This window comes from Mytilus edulis, chromosome 4 (genome assembly GCF_963676685.1).
Source record: "Mytilus edulis chromosome 4, xbMytEdul2.2, whole genome shotgun sequence".
NCBI lineage: Eukaryota > Metazoa > Mollusca > Bivalvia > Mytilida > Mytilidae > Mytilus > Mytilus edulis.
In genome coordinates this window covers 12,538,589-12,555,315 of record NC_092347.1, presented here as the reverse complement: position 1 = coordinate 12,555,315, position 16,727 = coordinate 12,538,589, and the positions used below count along the sequence as shown (strand labels likewise).

General features: G+C 32.3%; 1 protein-coding gene across 1 annotated transcript in view; it reads right to left on the bottom strand.

The window, feature by feature from the left end:
* The window catches only part of LOC139518982 (uncharacterized), a 48,279-nt gene that overhangs the window by 18,138 nt on the left and 13,414 nt on the right, over positions 1-16,727 (bottom strand). The window contains exons 6-9 of the mRNA XM_071310692.1: positions 15,866-15,986; positions 11,271-11,367; positions 8,331-8,393; positions 5,128-5,243 (exon numbers count right to left, since the gene is read on the bottom strand). Coding sequence (XP_071166793.1) covers positions 5,128-5,243; positions 8,331-8,393; positions 11,271-11,367; positions 15,866-15,895 — 306 coding nt within the window. The 5' untranslated portion in view covers positions 15,896-15,986. The remainder of the gene's footprint in view (positions 1-5,127; positions 5,244-8,330; positions 8,394-11,270; positions 11,368-15,865; positions 15,987-16,727) is intronic.

Genomic DNA, 16,727 nt, shown 5'->3' with positions numbered 1-16,727 from the left:
CGATATCACAAACTGGTCAAAACATTTACTAAATTTTATCACCGGTATAAGGAAATAATTCGTAAATATAACTCAACATGCAGACATCTTATACGTTCAGGTATTTCACATCCAAAATTTTATGGAAATATTCTTTATAAAGCACAAAAATGTCAGTATTCTCCTCAGAAACTAACAAAACCTTTAAATAGACTTATTAAAAGGGGATATAGTTACGATACTGTTGTCAGGTCATTAAAGATTGCATATTTTGGCTTTAACATTGATTCACTGATAGGGTCTTTGCATCGGAACTAAACACATTTATTTCTAAAAAAACAGTTGTTGGCATGACACGGGTTATGTTCTTCTCATATATTTTATGATAGTATGATACTAAACCCCTAACGGGAGGGATTGTACCTGATATTCATATGATGAAGACATAATCTTTCAATCAGTTTAATTGAGGTCTGGAGCTGGCATGTCAGTTAACTGCTAGTAGTCTGTTGTTATTTATGTATTATTGTCATTTTATTTATTTTCTTTTGTTACATCTTTTGATATCAGACTCGGACTTCTCTTGAACTGAATTTTAATGTGCGTATTGTTATTCATTTACTTTTCTACATTGGCTAGAGGTATAGGGGGAGGGTTGAGATCTCATAAACATGTTTAACCCCGCCGCAATTTTGCGCCTGTCCCAAGTCAGGAGCCTCTGGCCTTTGTTAGTCTTGTATGATTTTAAATTTTAGTTTCTTGTGTATAATTCGGAGTTTAGTATGACGTCCATTATCACTGTACTATTATGCATATTTTAGGGGCCAGCTGAAGGACACCTACGGGTGCGGGAATTCTCGCTACATTGAAGACCCATTGGTTGCCTTCGGCTGTTGTTTGCTCTATGGTCGGGTGGTTGTCGCTTTGACATATTCACCATTTCCTTTCTCAATTTTAAATAATTTGTTAAAGAGGGACGAAAGATACCAAAGGGACAGTCAAACTCATAAATCTAAAACAAACTGACAACGCCATGGCTAAAAATGAAAAAGACAAACAGAAAAACAATAGTACACATGACACAACATAGAAAACTAAAGAATAAACAACACGAACCCCACCAAAAACTAGGGGTGATCTCAGGTGCTCCGGAAGGGTAAGCAGATCCTGCTCCACATGTGGTACCCGTCGTGTTGCTTATGTGATTACAAATCCGGTAAATAGTCTTAATTCGGTAGGTCACATTCATGAAAGGGAAAGGGATTGTAGTTACGACGTAAGGAACATATCCGATATCATTTGTGAAACGGTTATTCCATAACGGTCAACCAACTCGTGATGGCGTCCGTAAAATTTACGAAGGGATGATTTCAACTTCACCATTTGGAACTCTTGGTTTAATAGCTTCCTTGTGAGCAGCAACCCTCTATCAAGAAAATCATGATAGGAAATGCAAGCACGGGAATATCGTATTAATTGGGCTAAGCCTTAGGAGTTATTCATCTGAAACAATTATAAATATTTTTTTAAATTCTATTTCGAGAACCAGAAGTCATAGAGACTTCGAACCTTCACCAATAATCTTTAATTCATGTAACCTTTAATATGCACCCAAGGTCAAAGGTTAACGAGTGCAAAAACAAATTACGCTGCAATTTCAAGCTTACATATTATGAAAACGATAAGACTTTGCTGCATACATACAGCGTAAAAATTGTATCTCTCGACGAGCCCAAAAACATCCGACCGTCTGTTCAAAATTTACAACGGGATGATTCTTAATAGTATAGTATTGTGTGTATGTCTTTTAAAGGTAACAGATATCAACCTACTTTAAACTGCACAGATGATCAGTAATCCAAGACCTTCAATTTGAGGTCAATGTCAGGTCATGATGAAATTTCACCTTGACCTTCACAGAATACAATGACCTTGACCTTGTGATATTTTGAAAGGTCAAGTGATCCTGAGTTGAATGGTGATAATCCCATGTCTCCACGACTTCCTTCTCAAGTTTGGTATTGCATCATATATTTGATGATTCATTATGACATAGATGAACTTTGGAATTGTCCCAATTTTTCTACAATGATGTGCTTCAACTGCAGATCATTTATCATTTAACATATTTGAGATATCTATTGTCGTTTTAGAGATAATGCAGTTTGAAGTTTTGCGAGCGGAGGCATGTATTTCTGAATCAACAACAGCTTATCACTTAAAATGTTTTAGAAATTGAAGAGGTTAACATAGTTATATGTTTGACCAAATACCAAAAACATTCCATAGAAACAAAACACCCAAAAAATTAATTTGAAATTTATAGGTTTTGCATTGACTTTGTAAGTTTCATAACTTCTATTTATATAGTTGATATTGCATCATTATTGGCACTTTGTCAAATGGGGTCATCTGATTATCAAATTTAACGTCTAAATAAACTCTACTTGAAATTTTTCTAATTGAAAACGTTTTACCCCTTTTTCATCCAAGGGGGAAAGGTGGGGTCATTTAGTGCAAAAATTCAAATTTCTCAGATGGTAAGGTTGTCGCATATCGAATGAAAGAACATAAAGCGTACATTTGAAATATCAAATTCCCGACCTCCAAAAATTAGTTGGATAGGGTTATTTAGTGCAAAAAAACAAATTTTCTAGAACATTGCGTTATCGCATATCAGATGAAAGCTCATCTACTCTTATGTTACATATATCATACTTCCGATCCCGAAAATGTAGGCGGATGAGTTCATTAAGTGTTAAAAGCGAAAATTTTCAGAAGGTATGCTTCTCGTTTATCAAACGAAAGGTCTTACAAAGTACATTACGAAAACATCACTTTTACAGGAAAGACCTTTCAATTGTTTTACAAACAATTGAGATACTAGTGATATATATATTCATAACTATTTGAAAAGAGACAGTTGGATTTAATATTTCGCAGTGAAAACCGTTAAGAGTCTTTGTTATCAAATTAAAAAAATAATTAAAACACAATGGACCTTATTAGAAACATTGCACAAAATTAAATATAATTACATTTTACATGCACATGTATATAAGCTAGAACTGCCATGATATAATCAAGAACACAATCATGTACGTGATCAGTCCGTTCAACTTTAGATCGTTCATAGGAAGCGTATTCATTTTTTCAGGTGTGTGTTGAGGGGTTTTGGTAGTTACCATGCTAAAATTTGATACGCAGAACGCGCGTTTCGTCTACATAAGACTCATCAGTGACGCTCAAATCAAAATAGTTAGAAAGCCAAAACAAGTACAAAGTTGAAGAGCATTGAGGACCCAAAGTTTAAAAAAATGCCAAATACGGTTGTTCGGACGTTTAAAATGACAAATGACACAATCATTCCATTACGAGATGATAGTATGAAGTTGGTTTGACTAATCTTGTCGCATGGCCATTCGCTACACTTGACCGCAATTCAGTCTACGAGTTTATATGCCCGTTTGTCTATTTTTTACTGTGTTCATAACATTTTGTATCTAATGCTTGCGAATTTCTGATTTAAACTTCAGATGTAGTAATCATTATTATTTGTAAATGCCATTTTACTACCACCAGATCGATTTATATGATGGTGATCACCAGCCCACATACTGACATGACAATACAATACCAATATTAGATAAGAAGATCTGGCGTAACTGTCCATGAGGCAAATCTTCAACAGGAACCAAACAAACGTAGAAGTTAACAACTATTTGACAACGCATGGGCTTCAACAATGAACAAAACCCATAGCATATATTGAAATATAGAAGGTCCCGAAATGATATATTTAAAACAGTTGAAATGAGAAAACTAACTAACTGATTTATGTTCAAAACCATGAATTTAACGAAAATCAAAAATGACATATTGCATCAAACCGCAACCACTGAATTACAGGCTTGAATTTTTGTTGGATTATATTTTAAAATTTTTGAAATCTCTAAAGAGAGAATAAAAAAACAAACATTTACCAATATTTTCTTTTAACCATAATACAAACATATAGGAGGTATAAAGAAAAGCATATCAATAATTCCCTCAAACATTCAAACTTAATGATACGTGAATGAACCAGTGCTGCTCCTTTGCTTACTTAGAGGTTTTGGTGCACATCTTATAAACAATAAAAGATGTACACCACTGAAGAACATATTAATTAACAGAGAACATTAGATTACTTTTTTCTTTATATGATATGAAGTGATATGATACCTATTTTGAGTATTTGGTGCCAATTTGAAACCATTGCTAGCTTTACCGTCGAACCCAGTTTAAAGTACATCCAGATATGAAAGATATGCAAACCAAAGCATGCACAAATGTAACAAAAGTTGAAGACCATACTAAAGATACATTATGGCTTCCCAACAAATATGTTAGTCCTGTTCTAAACGGGAACAAATATTGGGAGAATAGTTATATTTGTTGCAAAGTAACAAAAACCCAACCTTGTTACACTGATCAAACAATAACGGTTCTGATAAATCGGGTAAAAATCTTTCCTCAGAATATGTTTTAAACTGTCCTAGTGACTAGTTGAAACAGTTCTAGTCGTATTGGGCACAAGTTTTAGGAACTTTTGGTCCTTAGTGCTCTTCAACTTTGTACTTGTTTTGGCTTTTGAATTTTTTTCATCTGAGCGTCACTGGTTAGTTAGTCTTGTGTGGACGAAACGCACGTATGGCGTATTAAATTTTAGACCTGGTTCCTTTTTTTTAGCTATTATTTGTGTGTTTCTCTGTCCTATATGTTCCCCCATTTATTTGTATTGAAGTCCTGTCATGTAATGTTGTCATTTTAATGTAATATTTAACATTGCCATAAAAGCGGGAGTTTTGTCATGCCACAAAACCATGTTCAACCCACCATTTGTTTCATAAAATGTCCTGTACCAAGTCAGGAAAATGGCCATTGTTATACTATAGTTCTTTTCTGTGTGTGTTACATTTTAATGTTGTGTTTCTGTTGTGTCGTTGTTCTCCTCTTATATTTGATGCTTTTCCCTCAGTTTGAGCTTGTAACCCGGATTTGATTTATCTCAATCGATTTTTGAGTTTCCAACAGCGGTATTCTACTGTTGCCTTTATCTACTATATTTGGACTTTTTTAAGAATTTATAATAGATACTGTATATACCTTCTTTTTGTTTTTTATTTCTCCGCTTTCTAGTATGTATTGGTATGCAATGTAGAAGTAGAGTGATAGTGAGCCAGGCGTCACGTGGACTGTTTCCATAAATTTAGGATTTTTCCCTATAAACAAATGCATAAACAGTCGTAAATATTGCAAAACATGTTGATAGCATTTTCCGTAATGATTACGTAGAAATAAACTAATGATTCTTTCTTATATTTTGATGAACATGTATCTAGGTTTTTTTTCAATGTGTTTGTCAATTTTCATCCACAGCGGTTAATTCAATACTGATCATCGGCTTGCACAGATCAACAATATACTTAATCATCTAAATAGCAACTGAACAACACTGAATTGACGGCAAGCTAATTATTTGAAAACTATTGAATGTACCGCATTCATTCATTCATAAAATTGACTCAAAGTATGAAAATTGACCTTATAATACAGGTATTTTATTTTAGACTTTCAGATAATCTTGAGATCCAAATGACAGTTTAAGACTAACACTCGTTTGCTAGAGTTTAAAAGAGTTTTCATTTATAGATTTGGTACTCATAACACATCTTCTTATATCTTTTGATATTGATTTCCATTTTTTCTGAAATATTTATCAGGTTTGTATTGCCATCTGTGAAATCATGCATGCGAGACGAGTGCTTTTTCAATATCGGTACACCGGAGAAAAATCAGTTTCAGGCTAGCACTAAGAAATATGCGAGGTAAGATAAACCAAAACGACTTAAGCAGGATGGCAAAACATGTGCTTTATCACGTTTATGGAGTTGCGAGTTTAAAGTTCTAAAAGACTGTTTTGAATTGATAGTATACAAATGATGCGACTTCAACAGCAGAACAAAATTGAAAGGTCCGTGTACTTGTTTTTCAATTTTAAGCAGTTGTTTATTAAGGTGGGGGAATGATTCGCTAGATTTTTTATTCATGCGTCATTGGCACATGTTTTCTTTTAAAACAATACAAACAAAAGGCTTTTATAAGATTTTCAAAAATGTCTGTGTAAACTATATGTAATAAAATCAACAAAAAATAAAGAAGGGGATTGCGGACAAAATTATTAAAGACATGGATAAAAGGAGAGGGTTCCAAATATTTGACTAAAAGTATATAACAAGAGAAGCAGACATCTCTAAATAAGATTTTGGAATAAGATGATTTATTTGGTATTTATACCTGAAGTTTAATTTTGAGCGTGTTTCTTACGTCTTTAAACAAATAAATTTGATCACACAGGAAATATATATAGGAAGGTAGGAAGTGCATAACAATTTAATTTTCTCAAAATATGTGTTTAATTGAAATGTATGTCAAACTTTTATCCTGCTTATGGTTACTGGTGGAGAAGACAATCGAAAGTATGTAATGTGCGAGTAAATCATTTAAAAAAAATCAATCTTTTGCTCAAGTAATACAAACAAACCATTTAAATTTTGAACATTAATTAATGTAATTTTTGAAGTTAACAAAACATTGTTTCCGAAATACAACAAAAAAAACTGTTTCGAAAATAAATCAAAGAAACAATGTTTATTTGTTTTAAACCAGGCGCGCGTGTATTCAAATCTATATTTGCTATTTTAATTTAAAAAATTAATTGAACTCGAAATTTGATACAGAATGATAGTGCTGTGTTTGCTATATCTCGTTATATGACGTATTATATTTATTCTAAAACATGAGAATTATTGACCAAAATAAATTGTGTATATAGTTTCAAAGGTATACAAATTATTATTCAATACGCCAGGTATATGAAAGGGGAAAATATGTGGCTACAATTTCAAATCTTTAATTCATGATATATTTTTTTTTTCTATTAATTCAAGTTCTTGCATTACATTGTTTTAATTTCAGAAAATAAAGTCTGTAAATATTTAAGGTGATTATAATTTGGTCATTTTGCATTATCGGTACACATAAGAAAACAGTAAGCGCAATAATCTAGCTGGACCCGCTAAAGACTAACAAAATTTTAGATAATATTTATAAGAAATACTATAGATCAATCAAACTGACAAAGTGGCAAAAACAATAAATAATGACGACATACAAACAATGTTCAAAACACGGCATAGAAACCTAGAGACTTAGCAACACGAGATCCAACAAAATCCTTGAATGATATTAGGTGCTCCACGTATTACAACATTTGATTTTTGTTTTGGAATAGTTATAAAATAAGTTCAATCAAAACATAACACTATTTGGGTTCGGGTATGGAATATTACAAAGTTATATTTCCGAACGCGAGACTTATTGATGAAAATGCCACTAAATTTCATCCCGTTAAGAGGTAAGTAGTTAACAATACATTATAAGTAAAAACGCAAGTAACAAGGGAAAACAGAAAATTAATAGACTAACGGAAGTGAATCGGATATTGTTGTCATCGGTGACTGTAACAACGTAGATAAAGATTGACTTCCAAAATATCATCATTGATCTTTTGATAATTATTATCCACAGTGTTGATTATGTCATATAGGAATTTTAAATTTTGTTAACAACATTTAATGGCGTGAGAGTCAAATCTCAAGTGGCATATCCTGATGACGTCAGTGCATTTCCATGATTATTTATGTATTCTTGTCTTTTGGGTGTGCTGATGTGTTTTGTACTTGTGCCTTCTTGTGTTTCTTTCTTGCGTGTGACGTGGCTCTATACTTGTACATCTCACATCAACATTGTGTTATTGTGTCATGGTAAATGTTTGTTTACATATCTGTTTGTTTTATAGTGATAAAGATAATAACACAATGTTGACTGCTGTACCTGTTTGTTTGATATTTTTACTAAACATGTCTGTTTTTTTTTGTTAACACATCCTTTTCAGTATAATGAAACTGTATACGACTGTCATAAATTGAGAGTTTTAGCTAGCTATTAATCCACAATTTTCTACATAAGAAAATGCCTGTACCAAGTCATGAATTTGACAGATGTGGTCCATTCGTTTGGTATGTTTGAACTTTTGATTTTGCCATTTAATAAGGGTTTTTCCGTTTTGAAATTTCCTCGGAGTTCAGTATTTTTGTGATTTTACTTTTTATCACTTTGTGGACATGTTTAGTTGAACTTGCATTTGTATTGCTTATTAAATACATGTATTTGACGAGTTAGACTACCTAACACGTTTGTTAGAAAGGATAACTTGTGAGTACTTTCTACATAAAGAAATATTTTACCTTCTACGATATTCATCGTGACCGTCCTTTTGTTCTTTTTGCCCTTTAGATTCTGAGTTGTATCTACAATAATTTTGTTTGTCAGCTGAATAAGGTAATGGTGTTTTGGGTTTGAGAAAAGAAAAACATAACAAAATAAACTGGCTAATATAGATGCTTGAACAATTTTTATATTTGTAATCGAACGAATTATCATACTTTGTGTAATATGCCTCTTTTTCAGCATCTCATGTCAATCGATCTAACCATAATATATTCATTTACATGAAGTATAATATCTTTATGATATATGACTGTATTAATTTTAATGTGTTGCTGGTATTTGTCATTTTTTAGTGTTGGCTTATATCCATCCTTTGGTAAAATTATAACGAAATCTGTTTTATATTAGAACACATAACCGAACAAATTACATAAACCATTAACATATTGAACTGCAGGATACTTCAATATAAGATGTTTTTGCCTATGAGGCATAACTTTAAAGATAATTACAAATTATATAAGTATCCTTGCGGCTTTCGGAATTAAACTTCTCTCGACTAGTATTTTCGAAAACCTCATAAATATAATATACATGTATCTGTTCATAAAATTTTACAACACTTGATATACGAATGCCGTCTTAATGGTTGCACAGAGTCAATTTAAACAAAAAGGTATATCAATGTGATATTGAAGTCATCAAACTTTGATATTTAAGTGTTTATCGATTGATCCTTAGCACAAACCTATTCCGTACAGTAATTAAAATGAGGTTGTAGAAAGATCTGCTTATGGTGGTTTCATCGTTACTGACATTGATTTTTATTCAGTTGAAAATCTGGCATTACACGTTTGAAAACGTTTTGTTATATTTTGTTATGTTTCCTGTCCATAGTAATTTTGAATTTGCACAATGTCGTTACTTTCGCAGACTGTTATGTTTTGTCTGCGACATTAATGCATTAAGTTTTAACAGTTTTTAAATATTTCTGTTGGGGGGGGGGAATGCCGTTTGATATTGGTTTTAAAATATTCAGAACATTAGAAAACTCTGAGATTGGTATATAATTTGTTTGTTTTTGTTTTAATGCTTTATATGTGTTTTTGCTGATATGTTAGGTCAACCCTTTCCAGACTTATATTTATAATTCGATCTTGGGATGTATATAAATAAAGGCAACAGTGGTATACCGCTGTTCAAACTCGTAAATCCATGGACAAAAAACAAAATCGGGGTAACAAACTAAAACTGACGGAAACGCATACATATAAGAGGAGAACAACGACACAACACTACAATGTAACTAACACACACAGAAACGGACCAAGCATCAGACAAAATCCCACGAAAATAACAAATATAACATCAAAACCAAATACATGAATTTGGGATAACATAGAAATGACAACATAATATTACAGGACTACAATACAAATAAATATCAAATGAATATAACAGATATACATAATGAAACTGAATTATTAACTCATTACATAAAACAAACACGAATACATAATGAATGACCAACACAGAATAGACACACCCGTCTCAGTCCAGGCCTCAACGCAGTAAATTATGAAAATGACGTCACATACGACGGTGAAAAGGCATTAAAAATTACGTCACATATATGATTAAGTGTAATTCACTGATTGTTCATGAGACAACTATCAACCAGAGACCAAAGAACGAGGATGTGGATTAATAAGTCGATGAAGAAGAATGAGCTTAGAGATACATATTCAGAATGAGTTCGCCAAGTCAGGAAAATGGTCATTGCTATTTTATAGTTCGTTTCTCTGTGTGTTACATTTTAATGTTGTGTTTCTGTTATGTCGTAGAATATTCGATTTGTTTCCTTCAGCTTTAGTTTGTAACCCGGATTTGTTTTTTTTTCCTCAATCGAGTTATGAATTTCGAACAGAGGTATACAAAAGAGGGACGAAAGATACCAGAGGGACAGTCAAACTCATAAATCGTACATAAATTGACAACGAAACAACTGTTGCCTATTTGATTTGTTTTTCTTTGATTTTTATCATTTATATATTTTAATATCCTTGGCTTTCAAATTAAGTTGTTCGGTGTTCCTGGTGACGGTTACCCCAGTGAAGCTCTTTATCAGCTCCAAATGAATAAAATGTGTATGAATAACTAGATCCAATTTAAATTGCAGTTACAAGGATAAAAGATATCTGTTTTATTGTATTTCTGAAATCAAGCAAATACCAAAAATAAACAGTTCAGTTTTTGCCTCTTTAAAAAATCTGGATGAAGCTGTAAGAAAACTGTTATTGAACAACTTTGCATATAAAATAAGGGTCACTTGTAAACACTAAAAATGCTTCTTGCAAAACTGTCCTACTCTACAGCAGAATAAACAGTTAGATAGCTAGGACACATGTACATATGCATATGTTGTAGAACATTATTTTTTGTATTTTAATGTGCGCTAAATACTGCTTGTAGAAACGATTAATGAACGTTTATAACGAATATATACAGATAATGTACAATTTAATTATATATGTTATTACTCTGGTATCTTTGATGAGTTTTTTTCTTCATACAAACACAAATAAACAAGATTGTCATAATTTTCCAGCACATAATTTATGGTTTTAATCACTTACAAAGAAAATTATATGTTCCACGAAATCAAAATAAATTTCTTGTATTAGTATATTATACTGATACAATATTATTTAATGAAAACAAGCGTAAGTTTACATCGTGTTTTATCGCTGTCTTATCCCAAATGAGAGCCACAATTGGCATTGTGTGGACACCATAACTACCATAAGTAGTCAATCAATATCAAGCAATACCCAGAGGTTAACCCGTAATAAAACTGAACATCAATTTCGGGTCATATATATATCAACGAATTGCATGTTGCAGTAAAACTATATCGGCGCGTCACCTATCGATTGGGGCATCGAAATGTCACTTACTTTGTATTTCCTTCAAGGACCATACTCTGATGATTGCTTTTACTACATATTCTTCCATTTGGTAATTTTTTGTATTATTCAAATCAAAAATTGTAATCTGCAAATGAATACAGTACTTCCTCATGAGAAGAAAAAAAACAACAATATACAATAATTTTACATTTTAAGATTTTTGGTGACACTTTCAACCAACAAACATTCTGTTAGATTATATCCTGTTATAAATTAACGACTCATGGTAATATGTTAATTTAGAATTTTCAAAGAATTGTATTCAACAAATACACCCTTTGACTATGTTCTAATTCTAACGAGTCTGGCGAATCGAAGAGCTTATTGCATCAATAGTGCCCCTCTTCTTTCTGATTTGTTTCTTTATTATTATGAGACTGGCTTCATATAATACAGAAACTTCTTTCTGAAAAAAATTTATGAAGAAAGATAAGAAGTCAGCCATATTCTTTAACTTTACTTTCCGCTATATAGATGATGTTCTTTCACTAAATAATTTAAAATTTAGTGACTATGTTGAAAGCATCTATCTCATCGAACTAAAGGTAAAGAATACAACAGATACAACAGATATACACACCTGCATACGGGGTACATATTTCCCAATTGGTACGATATTCCCGTGCTTTCATTTCCTATCATGATTTTCTTGATAAAGGGGTTGCTCACAAGGAAGCTATTAAGGTTTATGTACCCTTCTGTAGCCATTTTTGTACGAACTTTTCAAACTTTAATTGTATCAAAACTACAGATATTATAAATAATAGAGATAGGCCATTTTGTACATATTCCAAGGGGAAACTTGATGTAAAGCATTATTTTTTACTGTTCCATTGCATTTAATAGAAAAAGAGGACTTTGTGGCAAATAAATCAAGATTTTTATAGAAAATCCACAGCCTTTATCCTTGTACTCTCATATTTGGCAATTTGATGACTGATAGATATAGGATTATTGCATGCAGTGCTAGCATTGATTTCCTTAAAACAAGTTTATAAATGTAGTTATTGGTTAAGACAAGTATAAATATGGCCAAAATCAAGTACACCTTTTAGGGTGCGCTCGACTTTAGGGACTCAGCACGAGGTGTTTTGGAATTTACAGGTTACTTAGAACTTTTTGTAAAATATAAACACTAGCACATCATAGAAAATCAAGTGAGTAATTCATGTTTCAAATTTTATAACAAAAATCTCTGTATTAAAGGCTGTGGATTTTCTATAAAAATCTTGATTTATTTGCCACAAAGTCCTCTTTTTCTATCAAATGCAATGAAACAGTAAAAAATAATGCTTTGCATCAAGTTTCCCATTGGAACATGTACTAAATGGCATATCTCTATTATTTATTATATCTTTAGTTTTGATACAATTGAGGTTTGAAAAATTCGTACAAAAATGGCTACAGAAGGGTACATAAACCTTAAACCAAGAGTTCCAAATGGTGAAGTTGATGTTAATGTTACGGACGTCATCACGAGTTGATTGACCTCTATGGAGTAACCGTTTCACGGAATATATCGGATATGTTCCTAACGTGGTAACTATAATCCTCTTCCCTTTCATGAATGTTACCTACCGAATTAGACTATTTAACGGATTTGATATAACATGAGCAACACGACGGGTGCTACATGTGGAGCAGGATCTGCCTACCCTTCCGGAGCACCTTAGGTCACACCTAGTTTTTGGTGGGGTTGGGGTTGCTTATTCTTTAGTTTTCTATGTTGAGTCATGTGTACTTTTGTTTGTCTGTTTGCCTTTTTCATTTTAACCATGGCGTTTCGATTATTTTCGATTAATGAGTTTGACTGTCCCTCTGGTATCGTTCGTCCCTCTGTTAAGTCTGCCTCATATCTTGTCCTACATCTATAAATTTACAATGAGGGTCGGTTGAAAACAAAACTTTACCACAAAAGAGATGATTTCAGCTTTCCGGTTGTGAACTTTTAATTTCTATGTAGCAACATTCAAGCAGCGTCTGCATACGGAGTATTTATCTCCCGATTGATACGATATTCCCTGGCTTTTATTTCCTATCATGATTTCCTCAATATGGGGTTGATGCTCATAAGGAAGCTATTAAACCAAGAGTTCCAAATGGTGAAGTTGAAATCATCCCTTAGAAAATTTTACGGACGCCATTGCGAGTTGGTTGACCGATATGGAATAACCGTTTCACAGATGATATCGGATATGTCGCAACAATCCACTTCCCTTGTTACCACGAATGTAACTTACTGAACTAGACTATTTACTGGATTTGTAATAACATAAGCAATACGACGGGTTAGTAAACTTATACTGTATATACTGTTTAATTGTTATTGTGTGTGAAATATTAATGCATATAACGCATACTTCATGTGTCATCTGGATTCATGTGTCTATCAGGAATCAACTACTTTTAGTTTATTTCCGTATCACCTAATCAACAACTGAATTATTCTACTGGTCAAGGCAGACATTTATTTGTTTTAAGATTATGTATATATTACTGTCAGAACTCAAATGACGCAAACAATTTAACTTTATTTTTTGTTGCTTTGTTTGATTGCTAAACAAAATGAACACGTATTTTTTAACCCCCTTTCCAACAAAAAATAATAGATAAAACACATTAATGTTGCTACATCGAAACGCTCGTCTGGCGTATTAAATTATAATCCTGGTACCTCTCATAACTATTAATGAGAAATAATTAAGAAATGGCCAGGTTAAATAATCATCACATATAGATAAAATTGTGATGAGAATAAACAGAGTTATTTTACATCAAATATCATCAGCTATTTAAGCACATATTTTCATTTGGAGTAAAATCACCTTTAAATCAATTTTCCACTAAAAAAAACCATGTTATTTAAATCTTTTATAAGGACTTAGATTACCATATCTACCAATTTTTAGATTTTTTGTGATGATCAATTGAAAAGCAAAATCATTGATATTTTTGTAATCATATTTAACAACAATTTCATTAAATAATAAATTAATTTAAAGTTTAAAAATAACGAAGCCTCTGGCCTTCGTTACTCTTGTATGATTTTTTATTGTAGTTTCATGTGTATAATTTGGACTTTATTATGACGTTCGATATCTCTGAACTGGTATATTTGTTTAGGGGCCAGATGAAGAACCCCTCCGGGTGTAGTAGTTTCTCGCTGCATTGAAGACCCATCGGTGACCTTCGGCTGTTGTCTGCTCTATGGTCGGGTTGTTGTCTCTTTGGCACATTCCCCATTTACATTCTCAATTTATGCAATGTTTCACAAGTCGTTAATGAGTACGCTCAAGGAAATGTTTTAAGTTATGAAAACACATATAGTTAATTGTTTCTACCTTGAAATCCTTTTGTCTTATATTTGGCTTACAGAGAAAATCAAGTTCTCTCTTCTTTATTTCCTAGATAACTAGATCGTTTTTTGTTTGGATTCAAACACGTTTTATGAGCATCAATTTTAACTTTTTAAAGCAATCATAACTGTTTTATATATAAAAGTCAATCATTAGGGCTACCAGTTGTGAAGCAATTTCTAAAGTTAGCACTGACGTAAAAGTAAATGCTACTCTCGAGCACTATAGGTCTGCGGTATTTTTCCGTTACATTAGTGTTACAATTATAAGATTTTACTGTGAAATTGTCGATTGCACATTTATTTGGAATTCGTCAATGGGAGTCAGCAGTGTTCAAGATCATCAGTTGTTCGACCTGTTAGTCAAATGCGTTTTGTTAAAATACACTTATCACTTTTTAGTCTTTTAGAGAATGTTGTTTGTGCTGTATTTTTGTCCTGCACCAAGAAATTTTGTTTTACATGCACACGTATAAAAATTGCAGTTTTTATCCAAACCAATCATAGGTTTGAACGTTGTTTTCATTTTAGACTTGATTATATTTTTTCGTTTGGGCTTGTATTATATCTTCCTTAGGGTTTATATGACCTTTTCATTCTAGATCGACTCTTTAAACTCAAGAAACTATCCTAAATTGAGGTAAATTATATGGTATTCTAAATACCGTATCGATATCTAACATCAATGAAGAAAAAAATAATTGTCGAAATCCGGATATGGTGCATCTCATGTTTGCGGTATACCATCTTCTCCGCAAATTCATTGTTTTCAATTAAGATTTATAATACATCTCGTTATCAATTTATTTGGCAATCGTCAATGGGAGTCACCAGGGTTCAAGAATGTCAGTGGTTCGACTTGTTAGTCAAATGCGTTTTGTTAAATTATATATTTTACTTGTTTGTTCTTTTGAAATATGTATAATGAATTATGTTTCATAATGTAAGTATATATTGTCGAGCAACAAAAGATGGAGATCAACATTCAAGATAAAAGGGCAGTGGTGGTATTTTATGTTCAAGTAAAAAAAAAAGAAAAACATTATTATTATTATATTTCGTCTGCAAAAGACTCATCAGTGACGCTCGAATAAAAACAGTTGAAAAGACCAAACAAAGTACGAAGTTGAAGAGCATTGAGGACCAAAAATTCCTAAAAGTTTTGCCAAAAAAAGCTAAGGTAATCTATTCCTGAGGTAGAAAAACTACTGTTCTTTATATTACTCACAAGATGGCTGAGTTCCTGTATTTTCGCCATTCTCTTCTGCAATTTCACATACACTTCTTCAGAACGAATATAGATACCTAATAGCAGTGGCGCATTTACCTTCAGAATGTTTTCCCTTTCACTATAAAAAAGTGCGATATATTTTAAAGTTAAATAACACATATACCGCATTCCAAGGAAAGTTCAAAACGAAATTTCTCTATCAAAAGGCAAAATAATAAGATAAAATACATCAAACGAATGAATAACAACTGTTCGACTTGCATTTTCTTTTGTAGAAAATGGTGGATCAAACCTGGTTTTATCTAGCAAAACCTCTCACTTGTTTGACATTCGCATGAAATTTCATGATATTGACAACAGAACAAACAGACATAATAGGTAAAATGTTATAAATAGAGTTTCAGCAGTAAACATTGTGTTATTATCTCGATCACTTTAAACACAAAGAAATATTTCATCAAGAAAACACAAAAAAGCATATAGGAATCTGATGTTCAGTAGTTGTCGTTTGTTGTTTTGGTTCATAAGTGTTTCTCGTTTCTCGTTTTTTTCTATTATAGATTAAACCGTTGGTTTTTCTGTTTGAATTAGTTTTACACCAGTCATTTTGAGGCCTTTTATAGCTTGCTGTTCGGTGTGAACCAAGGCCGTACTTTGACTTATAACAGTTAAATTTTATCAATTGACTTGGATGGAGAGTCTTCGCATTGGCTCTCATACCACATCTTCTTATAGCTATGTAGACAAAGCCAAAGACAATGCTATAACACCTTATTTATATGATAAACAACGTCAATACCCAGAATCTATACTTTTAGACCATCGTGTATTATTTGTGAAGTTGATATATATATTTGTC